The sequence below is a fragment of the Nicotiana sylvestris genome, chromosome 6, assembly GCF_000393655.2.
Source record: "Nicotiana sylvestris chromosome 6, ASM39365v2, whole genome shotgun sequence".
Classification (NCBI taxonomy): Eukaryota; Viridiplantae; Streptophyta; class Magnoliopsida; order Solanales; family Solanaceae; genus Nicotiana; species Nicotiana sylvestris.
This window is the reverse complement of record NC_091062.1, coordinates 3,211,463-3,227,909: the sequence shown is the minus strand read 5'-3', so window position 1 is coordinate 3,227,909 and position 16,447 is coordinate 3,211,463. Positions and strand designations below refer to the sequence as shown.

The following is a 16,447-nucleotide window of genomic DNA, read 5'->3' as shown; positions in this document are numbered from 1 at the left end:
CTGTATTGCCAAAATTCTGGAAATTTACCGATCTATTGAGTTACTTGAAATCAACAAACAAGAAATTTTGCAATTGACCAAATTGATTTATCACCAACTAATATGAACTTTTGAAACTTGAAAGGGCTGACCAATTACATCAATTTGACTCAAATTACATCAATAAAACCTGGAAAAACCTAGCCAATTCCATAACATGAACACACCAAGAAACACAACTAACTTCTTCCACATAGCCAACTTTGCATCTCTTTCTTTTACTTTGTTTAGCAAACCATAAATAACCTTGTTCGCTTGAGCTGGAAACTCATCATCATGCCATCTAAAATAATTGCAGTCACGCTGTAAAACACAAGAAAAAAGCAAATAAATCAAAGTAAATAGAGACAAGAAAATAAGAACACTAAAAATAAAATTCGAAAATGGTTTACTTACTTTGTTAAATTTACACCCATAAAAGCGACGACCTGGATTTCTTGGTGTCCATGATACTTTTAGTTCAACTTGAAATCCACAACAACAAATATCCATTCCATTGTGAGAAAATAATTTTCTTTGAGACATGAATTTACTTCAAACTTCAAGCTTAGTTGAAATAAACCCACAACAAAGAAATCAGATTAAATAAATGGGGCAAAATATGAAATCGACAGATTGGCCTTCAAACTTGGCTCTTTGAAACTTTGAGAGTGAAGATGGGGCAAAGTAAATAAAGAAGGAAAATAATGAAGATGAAATAATGGGGAAGGAAGATGGGGGATTAAATATGGGGCCAACATTTATGTTGTTACCGTTGGAGATGGAAATTTGGCTGAAAAAATCTCCCTTACGCGCCTACAAGGTGTGGCAAATCACACACTCAATCTAGTCAGCTTTTGTGTTAAAGTGGAACACAAACAATGGAGTTGGAAGGCCAAATGGAACAAGACTAAGTTAGAGTGCCAAAATAAAAAATTGGGCCAAGTTTAATGAGTTGTCTATGTATTTGGCCTTTATTATACTTTAAAATAGTTCAAGGGGGTAATGAAAAAGTATATCGCTGAAACTTTGGGTATAGTTCAAGGAGGTACTTATGCATTTTTCCTAAATATAATGAAGAAAAGGGAAAGTTATAGATTAACAATTCGAGACTGTTATAGACTTCATTGTTATGTTTTTCATATGTAAATGTATTTCGTTTTTCTTTTCTAAAGAATACTACGAAATTACACCTCAACATTTGCTACTTAAGTCTTGAATCAGAAATAAATCCTAGTTGGTACAAAATTATTTAGTTGCTCTTCTGTGATACTTACGCAAAGCAAGTGATTTTTATTAGGGATTTTGGCATTGTATAACAACTTAGTTCAATAATTGGTAGAAAATGGCCAATCTTTTAGCATTTGACACAAGTAGCCAAAATTTAACATTTAATGATCTTCTCTCTCTTCTAATGGTCCAACCATCACCCTAAAAATAGACTTTCATTTCCTTTTTGTTAGAATTTTCACCCAAATCTCTACAATCCTTTTTCTAAGTTTTTAAATTATTTCTCACAAGCATTAAAAATATTAAAAATTATAAATATAGTTTTTATATCATACTGTATATCCAAGTGTATACACACACATATACACATATGTATATATATATATATGTGTGTGTGTGTGTGTGTGTGTGTGTGTGTTAGGACCTGAGGAATTGTATACACATATTAATTTGTCGCTTTATGTTAGAGCTTCACTCCTCTGTACTTGATGGGTAATACTGAGTAAATCAATCGTAGAGCCAATCCACCATTTTAATCTCATTTGGAATCCAACCCATAAAGCACAGCGAACCAAAAAGGGGGGAGAGGGGGGGGGGTAGGGAAGCTGTAAAGAATAACAGAAGAAGAATATTATTTGGAGACCTTCTGCTAGCCCAAGATCGTTAACTAAGATTGGAGGTTCAACTAAAGAAGAGGAAGCTTGAAAAGAGAAGATAGATTTTAGATAGGAGAACTTGTTTTGGAAAGAAGGCTTTCTTGATTTTGGCTTGCTTAAAAATAAACAAGATACCCCATATTTATACTAGCCTATGGATGATTCTAGATAATGTACAAAGAAGATTCTAGCAAACTTATCTTCTAACAACACTCTAGAATATCTAGATATATCTTATCTTCTCACAACATTCTAGAACATCTAGATATGTCCACTAGATAAATATTAAGGATACTAAACTAGGGCATTCTAGAGAATTCTATATTATTCCAAAAAATTAGCTTTATTTTTTTCACAGGAGCAACGAACGAAAGGAGGGGGAAAAGCAACGAACAAGGGAAGGGAGGGAGAGATGGGGGGAGGCAACGAACAAGAAGGGGGAGGGGGACCAACGAACAATAGAGGGGGAGGGGCAGCAAACAGTGAGGGGAATAAATAGTAAAATAGGATTTTTGGGATTTGGCTATATAATGCCAATTATTTGGGGCTGCCTTTGCCAAAACCTAATATAAAGCTAAAAAATTGTCAATTCTTCTTATATATTGTCATTAAGTGTCATTTTTTCTATTTATTTTTTCAATTTATTTTACAAAATACTATTCTTTTCGGTCCACAATAAGTGATCATTTTATCTTTTTATTTTGATTCAAAATAAGTGTCTATTTATATAATCAAGAAGGAATTAATTTATTTTTTTAAAATTTGCCCTTATTTAGTCAAGATAATAATTAATTAAGATTAATTTAGTGAAGATACCTTTTATTCTTTAGGAGTTACTACTTTCTTAATGAGTGTACCAAAATCCAAAAGTAAAATAGGTGGACCAGAGGAGAGTATAATTTAGTAACTTTAGGTTGTAATAAAGTAAGAATTGGGTGATTATCCATAAAATTTCTAAGCCATACACGTGGAAAAAAAACAAACAAAGAAAAAAATAAAAAGAAGATACAAAAATCTACACTCTTCAGCTGCCGGACAAAACTCAACAATGGAAAGAGCAACACCTGTACGAAAGCCACCACACCTCCACCGTCTATCTGCTGACGTGGACGGAGGTCCCGCCGGCGAACAACTTCCCCCTCCACTGCCGCCTCCGGCAATGTCTCTCGCTCCGGCGATCGTTCTCCACCACCGGCGACCAATTCCCACAGTTTCGACGGTAAATGTTTTGATTGTTACACAACAACAAGCTATTGATTCAAGCGAAGAGCATTATTAAGGAAAGTGGCAAATTTTCCATTCTTTTTATTTTTTCCATTATTACTCAGTTCTGTCTCAATATTACACGTATTTGTTCTACCAATTGTTGTCAATTGCTATCCTTGACTGGTGAGAGGATTGCTGGTCTGCTACAGGGGCTATAGTTATTTTTCTGAAAAAATAAAAAAAACAATAGTGAGAACTTTTGAAAAATAAAAAGTGTATTCTGGAATTTTTTTTAATCACCCAGAAATGTCGAGGCTAGTGGCACATGATTCCAAACTCGGGTTAATGGACCCGCCCCTTTAGCAATAGGCCACCATATTTGCTTGCAGAATCTTTTTTTTAATTATTATTATTATTATTCGTCTTTTCCTCTTCTTGAGCCAGACCTCTCTACTTTATAGGAATAAGGTCTGCATACACACTAGCCTTCCAGACCTACTAGTGAGATTTTACTGGATCATTATTATTGTTATATTTATTTATTCAAGCCATAAACCCAGGGTATGCTGCCCTATGGTGGTGGGTTTTGGCCATCAAAATTTAGTGGCAGGTAACCAAGCAAGCTAATATGAATTTAGAGTTTCTGATTAACCAGCTACTCCCTCCATTTCGACTTTGATGATATAGTTTGACTTGACATGTTTTTTTCTAATATTATTGTCGAGTCGAGGGTCTCCCGGAAACAGCCTCTCTACCCCTCCAGGGTAGGGATAAGGTCTGCGTATACTCTACGCTCCCCAGATCCAACTAGTGGGATTTTATTGGGTGGTTGTTGTTGTAGTTTGACTTGACACAAAGTTTAAGGGATAAAAAGATAACTTTTGTGAAATATGTGGTGCTAAAAGCTTAGGGTGCAAAAGTTTAGTGGGTCATGATATTTGTGTAGCTATAAAAGCTTGTGTAGAATAGAAAGTTTAAAGTTAAATTTATTTCTAAATATAGAAATGTATAATTCTTTTTGGAACACTGGAAAATGTGTCATTTAAATTGAAAAGGAGAGAGTAATTATTGATTAAGCCAGTGATTGTCATCCCATTTTTATAAAGTCAAGTCTTTCTTTGTTTAATATAAAATTAACTTGGTGGTAATATGATTGCAGACACCATTTCAATCAGTCCAAGGTATGCCATCTTTCTTTGTCTTCCCACTTCTTTCTTTGACTTATTAATCTCTAATCTCCATTAAAACCAGCTAAGTGAAAGTACTATATATAACCAACTTGATTTGTAATATACTAACACCCATGTGGTATAATATTGTATTTCCCTAATTGAAGTTGTCATCTCATCCAAATTAGTCAAATCTTTAGTTCTTGTTTGCAATTTACTTGGTAATTTGTTTGCACATACCATTTGAGGTATGCCTTTTTTATGTCTTCTGAGATCTTTTTCTTGGTTACTGTACTGTATGTTTTGTGCTTTATCCATTTGTTGATTGTTATTCATATTAAGTTTCTTATATATTTTTCTCCAAGTATTTCTTATATTAAGTTTTAGCTTTTTGCGCTACTACAAATCTAATTTTAGGATAGATCTAATTTTCTTCCTTTTTAAACTAGGGAAAAGTATACATCAAAGTTTGCAGTTCACCTCTTGAATAATAGTTTCAACTTTGCCTACCTGATATAAAGAGTTCATTTGTGGAACTTTAATGCTTTCTAATTCTATTTAAAGATATAATTTGACCAGAATTTTCAAGTAAAGTTCCCTTTCCAGATTTTGATGTTGGAAAATCCAAAGGTGCAATATGTTGGATTTTATAGAGATCTGATGTTCCAAGTTTAGCTCTTTTTGACTTGCTGCAGTATTTTCTTCATACTGCTTTTTAATAAAACAAAAAAAAGTAGGGTGCAATATGTGGCAAGGTTTCCTTAGTATTTCTTTCATTACAGATACATACTATTCAATCCGTTTCAATCTATGTGACACACTTTCCTTATAAGTTCACTCCAAAAAGAATGACACTTTTTTATATTTAGCCACACAAATATTAACATGTTTATGACCACAAGTTTCAAAAGTCTTATAGCCACATAAATGTTATGATATATTTAAGATTACAAGTTTCAAAAATCTCTTTTTCCTTAAATTCCGTGTCAAGTCAAACTATGTCGCATAAATTGAAACGGAGGGGGTAGTTGCTATCGATTTACTTTAGGAAGTAGCTTTCATCTCATAGCATCTCGCTTGTTATGGAAAATACTGTGTTGGTTAGGTCTTCAATGGCTCGCTTGTTATGGAAAATACTGTGTTGGTTAGGTCTTCAATGGGTAATGCCAGGCATGGTCAAAAAAGTTCCATTTGGCTGGACCTTAGTTGCTCCAGGAGCACTGATGTGGACCGTATGGAGAGAGTAATAGGATTGTTTTTGATTGAATTGAGAAGGATTTTGTACACTTGAGGAGTAGCCTTTTATCCCTTATTTCCTTTTGGCGCACCCACGTGATTCCTGTAGTTATAGAACATCGTTCGTACAGAACCATAGTTTTTTGTGCATTGAATGTGAAGGATAGTTTTAAGAGATTAATAACCTAGAAATATGGGTACCAGATCTAGTAAAGACTATTGTTTCACTTATCTTTAACCAAATTCTGAGGATTAGAGATCAAAGTTTATAAGTAGTGAAAACCCATGTTTAGTAACATTGATGACATGAACATGAAATAGACGCAATGTTTTTTGAAGATACAAAAAACTCTCGATTTCTTTTTAAATGATCAAGTCGTAGAATCGATTGAGATTTGAGACAGTGATGGCTGAAAATCTACCCGATGTTCTCTCTGTTTTTGCCTTCCCTTTTGCAACTTTATTGATCATGTTATATATACCATTGACGTCCTAAATCTTGCAGCTTTCAGGTCATAATTGGAATAGAATAGATATGGCTTATGCTAGTATTGCTTCTCTTATGAGAATGATAGAACTACTCTTGACATCCAAGTCGCCAATGCAATCTCTAATTTGCGACCACAAAGAAGAATTTCTCGCTCTTCAGAGAAAAGTTAGTTCCCTGGAAGTATTTCTCAAGAATTTTGACAAAAGCAATGATACTGAGAAAATGGCATATTTGGAAGCGCAGATAAAAGACGTCACAAATGCTGTGGAACACACAATTCAACTGACACTAACAGAAGCTGTAATGGCAAATGATGAAATGCATAAAGAAAAGGAACATAAGAGGCTTTTTGATAGCCTAAAACAAGTAGCAGAGGACATTGATCATGTCCAGAATGAGTCACCAAACATTCAAGATTATAATACGGCGAGCCATTATCAAAGGAAATGGTTGCTGGAAAAACTGACACAATATGATGGCTCGTCTGATCTCAAAGTCATCTCGATCATCGGGATGGGGGGCATCGGTAAAACGACTTTAGCAAAAGAAGTTTACGATTATGAATCAATTCGATTTCATTATGATGTTCGTGCCTGGACTACTGTATCTCAAAAGTATAATGTAAGAGATATCCTGGAAAGCCTTCTGCATTCTGCAATGGGTCGCAAATTTTACATGGATGATGAGTTAGATCTAGCTGACAGGCTACGAAAAAGTTTAATAGGTAAGAGATATTTAATTGTCATGGATGACATGTGGAGCAGTAACGCATGGGATGACGTGAGACATTGCTTTCCATGTAGGAACAATAGGAGTCGAATATTGTTGACTACCCGTAACAAAAAATTAGCTTATTATGCTGGTACAGAGAATCTTTCTTTGCAGATGGACCTCATGGACCCAGATGAGAGTTGGAACCTTGCAAAAAGTATGGTGTTTGCAAATGAAGCATTACCGTATGAGTTTGAGACTATTGGGAAGCAAATTGTAGAGTATTGCACAGGGTTACCATTAGCTATTCTCGTGATTTCTGGGCTTCTCTCCAGATCTAAACGGACAATCGAAGATTGGGAAAATATTGCTGAAGATGTCATGTCATTTGTCACAAAAGATCCATATGAACGATATCGACATGTGCTTGGGTTGTGTTACAATCACTTAACCAGTGACCTAAAAGCATGCCTTCTGTATTTTGGGATTTTTCCAGAAGACAGTGAGATTTCGGTGAAGGGTTTGGTGAGATGCTGGATGGCTGAGGGCTTCTTGAAGTCAGAAAAAGACTTGGAAAAAGAGGCTGAAAAGTGCTTACATGATCTTATCGACAGACATCTAGTTCTTGTATGCAAGAAAAGTTTGGATGGCACAAAAATTAGATCATGTAAGGTTCATGATCTAATACATGAGCTGTGCTTGAGAGAATTAGCTCAAAGCCAAGACATTTTTGTCATGAAAGACATTGTTTTTGATAAATCATATGAAGATGATGATTTGGATGAAGGTGATGATTCGGGTGGAGATGGTGATTCAGATGCAAAAAAAGCTCAAAGCCATGCTTTTTCTCCAGAATGTCATCATCTCAGTACGCATAAAATGCAGCCCTTTAAGCGATGGACTGATGATGGAATGTGTTTGGCCCTTCTTACCCCCGAACATGATCATTTGATAAGCAGGCAGACAGATGATGATGATTACACTCTCTTAAAACGAACTCGTTCCATTTTCTCTTTTTTGTTTAATTCAACTTTTACTCTCAATTCAGAGCTTATTCATTTTAGTTTACTTAGAATCTTGGACTTGGTTACCACAGACTTAGAAAGTTTCCCTCCACAGATACTATGTCTCATTTGGTTGAGGTACCTAGCATTGTCCGGCATCGGCGAGGATTTTTACGTACCTCCAGAAATTTACAGATTATGGAATCTGCAAACACTCATTGTTAAACGGGATAGTCCTAGATATGTGACTTTTACGGAGAAAATTTGGGAACTGATGCAATTAAGGCAGCTAAGACTACATAAATATTATTTGTCAAATCCTCCAAGGGAATCTGATGACGAGGAGAGCTACTTGGCTTTTTCAAACATACATACTGTTTCTGGCTTGTCTCCAAGTAGTTGCAGAAAGGAGGTTATTTCAGGGATTCAGAATGTTAAGAAGTTAGTAATCTATGGACATGTCAGTGACTATAAAGTCTTTCAAGAATCTAGACTTTTCAACAATCTTGTCCATCTACATCAACTTGAAACATTGAGTCTTGCACTTGTTCGTAAGTGGGACTCATCAGAAAACTGGCGGATTTCACCAGCGACTATTCCAAGTGCAAAAGCTTTTCCAGTAACACTCAGGAAGTTAAAGCTGGAGGAAACTTCTGTAAGGTGGGAGGACTTGAACATTGTAGGTGAGTTGCCTAACCTTGAGGTGCTGAAGCTGATGTGGAATGCTTGTATTGGCGAAGAATGGTATCCAATTGAAGGAGGATTTACTCGATTGAAGCTTTTGCTAATTGAGCATTGTGATCTCAAGTACTGGAAAGCCACAGATGACAATTTTCCCGTCCTTGAGCGCCTCTTGATTAGAGAGTGCCATATGTTGGAAGAGATACCCATTGAGTTTGCAGATATTTACTCACTGCAACTCATTGAGTTAACTGACTGTACAACCGAACTGGAGGCTTCTGCTGCACGAATTCAACAAGAACAAGAAAACCTTGGAATCAAACCCGTGGATATTCGTATCTCATGTAAGTATTACATTATATTCCAGAATGAACTTTCCATAATTGCTTATGACACATAGGTATTTATTTATTAAGGTTAACTTTCCATAATTGCCTATGAACATTATATTACACTCGAGCCGTGGAAACAACATCTTGTAGAAATGCAGGGTAAGACTGTGTACAATAGATCCTTGTGGTCCGGTCCTTTCCCGGACCCCGCGCATAGCGGGAGCTTAGTGCACTGGGTTGCCTTTTTTACACTCGTTTCTCATTTCCACAAGGTTATACTCATTTTTTTTAACTAATCCATCCACGCAAGCTTTCACCTCCTGTGGTGATTTGTTGGTGGTGGTTGGGGGGGGGGGGGGGCAATGACCCCTACCTCGTGTATTAAATATCACAAAGTTACATAGGAGCTGGACTAGGCTATACTCCCAATCCCTAGTGAAGATTGAACAAACTCAATTCTGTAAAATGGTTTGGAAAATAGGATACTAAACAACATAGTTCTATGATTGGAGATTCCTCCTATTTAGAGAAAATAAACAAGGGAGAGGCTCCCTTTACAAAAATTATCTACATCCTAAGGAACACCAAAAGAGTAAAAAAGGATTTCCTTAATAAACTTAAACTAGTTTGCTTGGCAGTTCTTTTACTTGCTTTTATCTTTTCTAAATATTTCTATTCTTGATTAATACACATAACATTTGGATGACTCTATGCTTCATTTTGATTGCGTGAGTAAAAAATATTGCAAATAGTTAATAAAGGAGATGCCAAGTTGTAGTTGTAAATAGGCAAAATACATAAAGTCCCCCTTAAACTTGTCCAGAAAATATGTTTGAACACTTAAACTAAACGTAAGTTCTTTTATCCCCCCTCCCCCCCCCCTCCCATTTTCATTTCAAGTGAATTTAATACCTCCTTCGAAGTGCAAAACCACATGGGAGGTGTTCTACACGCACCTCCACATGTCAAAAACTCATTTTTTTTTTATATTTTCTATAATGGTTTTTTTCATTTTCACCCACCCCAGCATTCTTCGTTCTTCCCCACAACCTCAGCGAAGTTGAGGAAGAAAAGTTCCGGCAGCTACCCTTTCCGGCATGACCTCATTGTTGTATATTACAACCATTTAAGTCACCTTCTCTACTTTTCTGAGGTAATTTTCACATAATATCATTTCTCTGCAACTCTAATGGAATTTGTTATTATTGCAGCCTATCCCCACCACTTTCATGGATGAAGAACCAGATCGGAAAATGGTGAAAGGCCGAAGGAAGCAGTGAAAGTTTTCATGTAAACTTAATCTTTTACGCCGGAAAATTTGTTCTCCCTCCCCACCTCAAAACCTGTAACGAAGGCCGAAGGAAGCACCGAATCTTTTACGCCGAGAAAATTTCGCCGGTGAGCTCTCTGTCTATGTCATGAAAATTAAAGTATGTTTTTTCTTTGTTTTGTTGTGGAGTGGTGGGGTGGGGATGGGGATGAAGGAAGTGAAGATAGGAGGCGACTGATATGGTGGTATAGCACACTGTGGGTGGTTGTTGGATGGAAGAAGAAGGGTACAAGTTTAGGGAAAATGTGGATATAGAAAGAAAAAAAGGAAAACATTAATTAAAGAAAAGTTTTTTTTTTTTTAAAAAGGGAGGGGTGTTTAAAAGAACGTTCGTTTAGTTTAAGTGTTCAAACATGTTGTCTGGATAAGTTTAAGGGGGACTTTATATATGTTGCCTTGTAAATATAATGACCAAATAATTATTGCGACTAGCCATATTAACTTAATAAAAATGATAAATTGATTAGTAAAATAATTCAAGTAGTCATGAATGCCTTTATTTTGATAGTTGTAGGTGATGTGTTTGCCTTTAAATCACCCGACCCTCCCGAGCTTAAGGATGTACTCCTTCCGTTCACCTATACTTGTCATGTTTCGCTATTCGAGAGTCAAACTACATAAACTTTGACCAACATGTTAACATGTACTCCCTCCGTTCCAATTTATGTGAACATGTTTGACTGAGCACGTAGTTTAAGAAAAAATGAAGACTTTTGAAATTTGTGGTCCTAAACAAGTCAAAAAGAGGCCAGGGTATTTGTGTGGTTATAAAAGCTTCTTATTAAGGGTACAATTGTAAGTTTAAGCAAAATTGTTACTAAATTTAGAAAGGGGTCATTCTTTTTAGAACGGACCAAAAAGGAAATAGGTTCACATAAATTGGAACAGGGGGAGTATTTTTTTTTATCATATTGATATGAGAAAAATTACAAATTATAGTATTTTTTTGTATAATTTCTGAATATCAAATTTTAATTTTAAAATATTAAGAAAATCTTATGCAATTTATCAAAAAATAATCAAATTGACTCTCGAAAAGCGAAATATGACAAGTAAAAGTGAATGGAGGGAGTATAACGCGTGAACGGTTTAAACTTATAGGTGCAATAATGTGATTCCTGCACAAACGCTTGTATTTGTAGTCAAATAATTCATTATTGCTTTGGAACTAACCTAAAAAAAGAAGGAAATTTTACCACCTATAGAATAGGTTAGTACCCTATTTATATTCTATAAATACCCTTTTAAAATATTACATTCTATAAATACCCTTTTTAGTTTATAGCAAAAAATTTAAATTTAGTTCCATCCTAAAATTAAGGCTTAATATATGCTACAAAATATTTTTCTATCTCATTTTTTTTTATTTTCTCTCACCTAATTAGCGTATATATCCTCTCATCAACTTTTTTCTCTCTTCTTCAATACATTTTTCCCTCTTCCCCCACAAACACACGTTCCATACACTTCAAAAACCCTCATCCGCCATTATCGCCTATACTTCTCCGCCATTATCACCCCACACGCCATTCTTCTTCGCAACTGTTCTCAAGCGTATTTTGACGGGCAAGTTGGTTCTCAAGTGTTTTTTAGAGCTTCACAGTTGTATTTTGGAAATCTTCTCCCCGTAGGTAATTCAACTACTTCGAAATTGCTTTTTCATTAGTTTGTTTCTATAAGTTTTTTTAGCGAATTTACACAATTTTCTGATATATCTTCCATTTGAATTGTTAATCACCAGGATTCTTTGAGTTTTCTATCTAATGTCGGATGCAACGCCACTCAACAGACTACCCAGAGGTATACCCACCAAAATTCTCAATTTTGATGGGCCCACTTTCTCGTTGCAACTGACTCAAGCGGAGAAAGATTTTGCAGGTTTATCAGCATCCAAAGTTGATGAAAGAAGAAGTAAATTACACAATGACAAGTTGAAAGAAGTCCAAGTTGATGAGGCTTCAAAAGAAACCAAAAATCAAGTTGGCTCAAAGAGGAAAAAACCTATGAAAGATTCAAGAAACCAAAAGGTAATTGGTATTTGTTACATGTATTCTGTTGTATTTGTAAGCACGTGATTTTTGCCCTATATGAGTATTACTCCCAAAAAATTCAAAAATAAAATAATTTTTCTTGGTGTGCAATTTTTGTGATATTTTGTGGTATTTTTGTGTAATTATTTGTATGTTTGTCTGTGCATGTTTATTTGTTAAATTAATAAAAATAAAAAAATATGTCGCATTTTGCATGTAGGATTTAATTCTACAATTGTTAGTAATTAAGTTTGTTTTACAAAAAAATAAAAATTACAAAAATAGGCATCGTTTGCATTTTTAGCATTTAATGTCCAAATATACAATTTTATGCTTAATTAATACTTAATTGTGCGTTAATTGTTATTGGGAGTTAATTTGTGCTTTTATAACTTAATTTAGTTCTTAATAATAGTTTAAGTATTTTTATAATTTAGTTTTAGAAAAATAAAAGAAGAAAAGAGAGCGAAAATATAAAGAATGTCGGAATTGGGCCTCTTCTTCAAATTAAAGCCACAAGCCCAAAAAATACCCAATCCTCCAAAATGACCCAGTCCATTTCGAACTGGGTCGATCCAATCCATAACCCAAATACCCAACATCCCCCTATCTTGTAAAACAAAACAAAAGAAAAAACCAAACCCTAAAAAACCTAAACCATCTGCCACCCCCCCTCCCTATCTTCTTCTTCTCCAAAGCTCCAAACCCCACCTCCCATGGCTGCCCTTTACCCTCCATTCTCACGTCCAAACGACCCCTCGCGTCTTCATCTTCTCCACGGCAAGCTCAGGCTCATCCATGGCTACCCTTAACTTCACCATCGTTGCCCTTGCTTCATCTTCTTCGCCGAGCTCAAGCTTGAGCTCAGGTTGCCATGGCTGCCCCACCCCGTCGCCACCTGCTGCTTCATCTTTTCCGTCCAAACACCACCACCAAACGACCAGCTGCTACTTTTTCTTCGTGTTTCGTCGTCAACCCGTCGCGCTGCTGCTCCGTTCTCCAAACGACCAAGCTGCTCCTGTTTCTGTTTCGCTGCTGCCTACCGTCGCTGTGTCGCCGCTGCTGCTGCCGCTGCATCGCCGCTGCTGCTACTCTGTTTTGCTGCTGCTGCTCACGTTTCACGCTTCTGCCTCCTACTGCCTCTGCGTCTAGCAAATGACCAACTGCTACTGTCTCACCAACGTTGTTGTTGCTTCATCTTCTTCGTTTCTTCGTCGTTGTTTTGAACCGGTTAGTTGGTTTAAGTTTCAATTTTTTCCATATTTTTGTTTGATGTTTTTCGGATCCAAAATCGATAAATGATTCAATTCTTGTTTTGTTTGTTCGTCGTTGAAATAATTTTCTAGTTTGTTCATATGTTTTGTTGATTAAATTTTCAGATTCAAATGGAACTTTGATTAATTAATTTTTCAGTTTGTTTCATGTTTGTTTTATCGTTCTTGTTTATTGTTTAGTTAAAAAATTGTTAGTTTAATATTGGTTAGATACAAATTGAAGTTTAATTAATTATTTCTTCAATTTTTTTTCATGTGTTTTATGTATTTTTTTTTTCAGAAATTGTTAATATTGTTAAGTTCAAGTTTAAATTCATAATTGTTTCTTCTTAAGTTTTGTTTTGATTTGCCTAAAAGAATTTAGTTGTAATAGGGAAGTATGTTGGTTTAATCATTTGAATCCGTCATTTTTATTTTTAGATTTAATTCATGTTCATACTTTGTTTGTTTGATCTTGAATCCGAAATTTGTATAGTTTGATTTCTTGTTTATTGATTATCATTTTTGATTATTTCTTCAGTTTGCTTCATGATTTTGTTTAGTTTTAATATAGGAATTGTTGGTTGTAAAGTTGTTTGATTTTTAAGTTCAAATGATTATTGAATTTAGAAATCTGAATATACTTGTTTGTTGTTGTTGAATCTGAAAGTAGGTTTGTTTGTTGCTAAAAAATATTGTTCAATCAAAATTTTAGTTGTTCTTTGTTGTTCAATTTGTGTTCATGTGATATTGTTGTTGTATTGTTCATCCGTGTTCATATGATTTGTTGTTTGAATTTGTGTAGAAATTGGTCATATTGACTATATTTTGGTTGAGTTTGATTAATTGATTTGTTATAGCTGATGGGGGTAGTTTGGTAAATTGCAGTACGTTCAGGGGTAAAATGATAATTGCAATAAGGTCGGAGGGGTAGTTTGGTAATTAAACATTTTTATAATTCTTTATGTTAAGCATGGGGACAAAATGTAATGGGATGTGGGTGATATAGTTGTTTAATATAAATGGGGGACAAGACAAAATGTAGTGGAGGGGAATATGACAATTGTTTATGGTAGGCATGGGGACAAAATGTAATGGATTAGTTTGATATATTAGTTTAATATAATGGGGGATGAGTGGGAAGATAATGGGTTTGGTAGGAGAAAGTGATTGATTTTAATTGATTAAAGGGTTGGGGATATAAAGAGAGGTTTTGAATCAGATTTTGGAGAGAAGAGAAGACAGAAGAGAATAAGAAGAATACAGAAAAAAACGGACAGATAGAGAGAGAGAGAAAAAAAATGGCTGAATATTTAAGAGAGAGAAAAATTCCGAAAAATATAAAAACTTTCAAATAAATAAGAACTAAAAAAAATCTTCTACTTTCTTTCATTGTTTGAAATCAGTATTAATTGTTGTTGTTTCATCAAAGCTTTAAGCTTTTGTTTTGGGATTACTGCTCCATTGGTTTGAAAACTCTGTTCCTGGGTTGTTACTGTTGCTGGACTGTTGTTGTTGTGCTGTATTGTTATTACTGCTGCTGATTCTCATCTTCATTTTCTTTTGCTTCCAATATCAGGTACACAACTGACATGCTGGTTATTGTAAACTGAAACATGTAGCATGAATACGAAAATGAAGAGTTGAAGTTCCAGATTTATTTTAATTATATTCTAAATTTTATTTGTATATATAAATTGTTTAGCTTACTCTAATCAGAATCATATAGCTGTTTAATATATATAGTGAAACATCGGATGATAGCTTAACAGACGATCTATCTATATATTGCCTAAAAATAAATAAATGGTGTAGTAACTTCGTCTAGTTAATTCGCTATTGTTGGATAATTACCATGTCTCAAAAAGCACGTTAGTTCATCAAAATAGACCATTTTGGAACTTGGAGGGATGTTGTTTAGTTAAATATTATTGGTTAATTTCAACATGTAAATAAATTAAGACATTTTTTTATTTTATTTTGTAGAGACAAATTTAATAGAGAATAATGTAGGCATTTTAGGATTGTCTTTTAAAAATAAATGAGACGAGCCTCGTCGAATAAAAATATAAAATTGTGGGGCCCTCGATAAATGTTTAATTAAAATTAATTAGACTTTGGGATGAGCCGTTTAGCAAAATTCCACGGCCTTACCCAGAAATAATAATACGCTTACCCAGAAATAATAATACGCTAATTGCTTTAGGCGCGCATTTTAATAAGCTTACCTTCTTAAACTCGGGTGTGCATTTCATGCGACCCAAATCCAAATCCCAAAACATTGAATAAAAATGCGTTCCGGATTGCGGGTGCATTTCATGTGACGTAATCCAAAGACATGTTTTAAACAATGTTCACATTCTTGTAAAAATAATAATAACAATTATGAAAGCGGTAAAAAGATAAAATTTGCACATAAGTTCATATTTGTATAAAATCAGATAATCAAGCCGAATATAACAGTTGAGCGACCGTGCTAGAACCACAGAACTCGGGAATGCCTAACACCTTCTCCCAGGTTAACAGAATTCCTTATCCGGATTTCTGGTACGCAGACTGTAATATGGAGTCATTCTTTTCCTCGATTCGGGATTAAAATTGGTGACTTGGGACACCCTAAATCTCCCAAGTGGCGACTCTGAAATAAACAAACAAATCCCGTTTCGATTGTCCTTTAATTGGAAAAAACTCCCTGTACCCTCGCGGGGGCGGAAAAAGGAGGTGTGACAGCTCTGGCGACTCTGCTGGGAACAAAAAACCCAGAACCACTGGTTCAGGGTTAGAAATTCGAGCTTAGATAAATTGTTATATCTGGCTTTATCTGATTTTTACATGTTTGAGCTTAATGTGCTAAATGTTGCTTTTTACCGCTTTTATATTATCTGAATTGTGTATATAAAACTTCTACGAAACCCTCCTTCCTTCTGAGTCTTCTGAATTTATGGTGCACACGTGCGCGTGGCCCACCTTTCTGTTAGAAGTCATACCAAATAAGACGAAGTTGGGACAAGTAACTAGGTCGGGTAGACTTTCGTGCTCCCGGTACGTTGCCCCCACTTCGGCTCAAGTTGTCCACTTGGGTAAGCCATGTCTAAAACAAT

The 16,447-nt window shown here is 35.1% G+C and overlaps 1 protein-coding gene across 3 annotated transcripts; it reads left to right on the top strand.

The window, feature by feature from the left end:
- Window positions 1–2,913: 2,913 nt before the first annotated feature.
- On the top strand, window positions 2,914–14,982 carry LOC104228770 (putative late blight resistance protein homolog R1A-3). 3 transcript variants are annotated; one of them, XM_070147646.1, is made up of 6 exons: window positions 2,914–4,291; window positions 6,021–8,745; window positions 9,945–10,131; window positions 11,805–11,863; window positions 11,942–12,090; window positions 14,926–14,982. In XM_070147646.1, the coding sequence occupies exons 2-3, from the start codon at window positions 6,051–6,053 to the stop codon at window positions 9,968–9,970; spliced, it is 2,721 nt and encodes a 906-aa protein (XP_070003747.1). In that variant the 5' UTR covers window positions 2,914–4,291; window positions 6,021–6,050; the 3' UTR covers window positions 9,971–10,131; window positions 11,805–11,863; window positions 11,942–12,090; window positions 14,926–14,982. The 3 variants fall into 3 exon arrangements, with proteins under 3 accessions (XP_070003747.1, XP_070003746.1, XP_070003745.1); XM_070147645.1 differs by having other exon boundaries at window positions 2,914–4,527; XM_070147644.1 differs by having other exon boundaries at window positions 2,914–8,745.
- Window positions 14,983–16,447: the final 1,465 nt, after the last annotated feature.

Bases quoted from the DNA above. Each gene is read 5' to 3' on its own strand.
- LOC104228770 (XM_070147646.1), top strand. From the start codon at position 6,051: ATGGCTTATGCTAGTATTGCTTCTCTTATGAGAATGATAGAACTACTC. The intron at 8,746-9,944 runs GTAAGTATTACA...TTATTATTGCAG, and splicing joins CGTGGATATTCGTATCTCAT to CCTATCCCCACCACTTTCAT.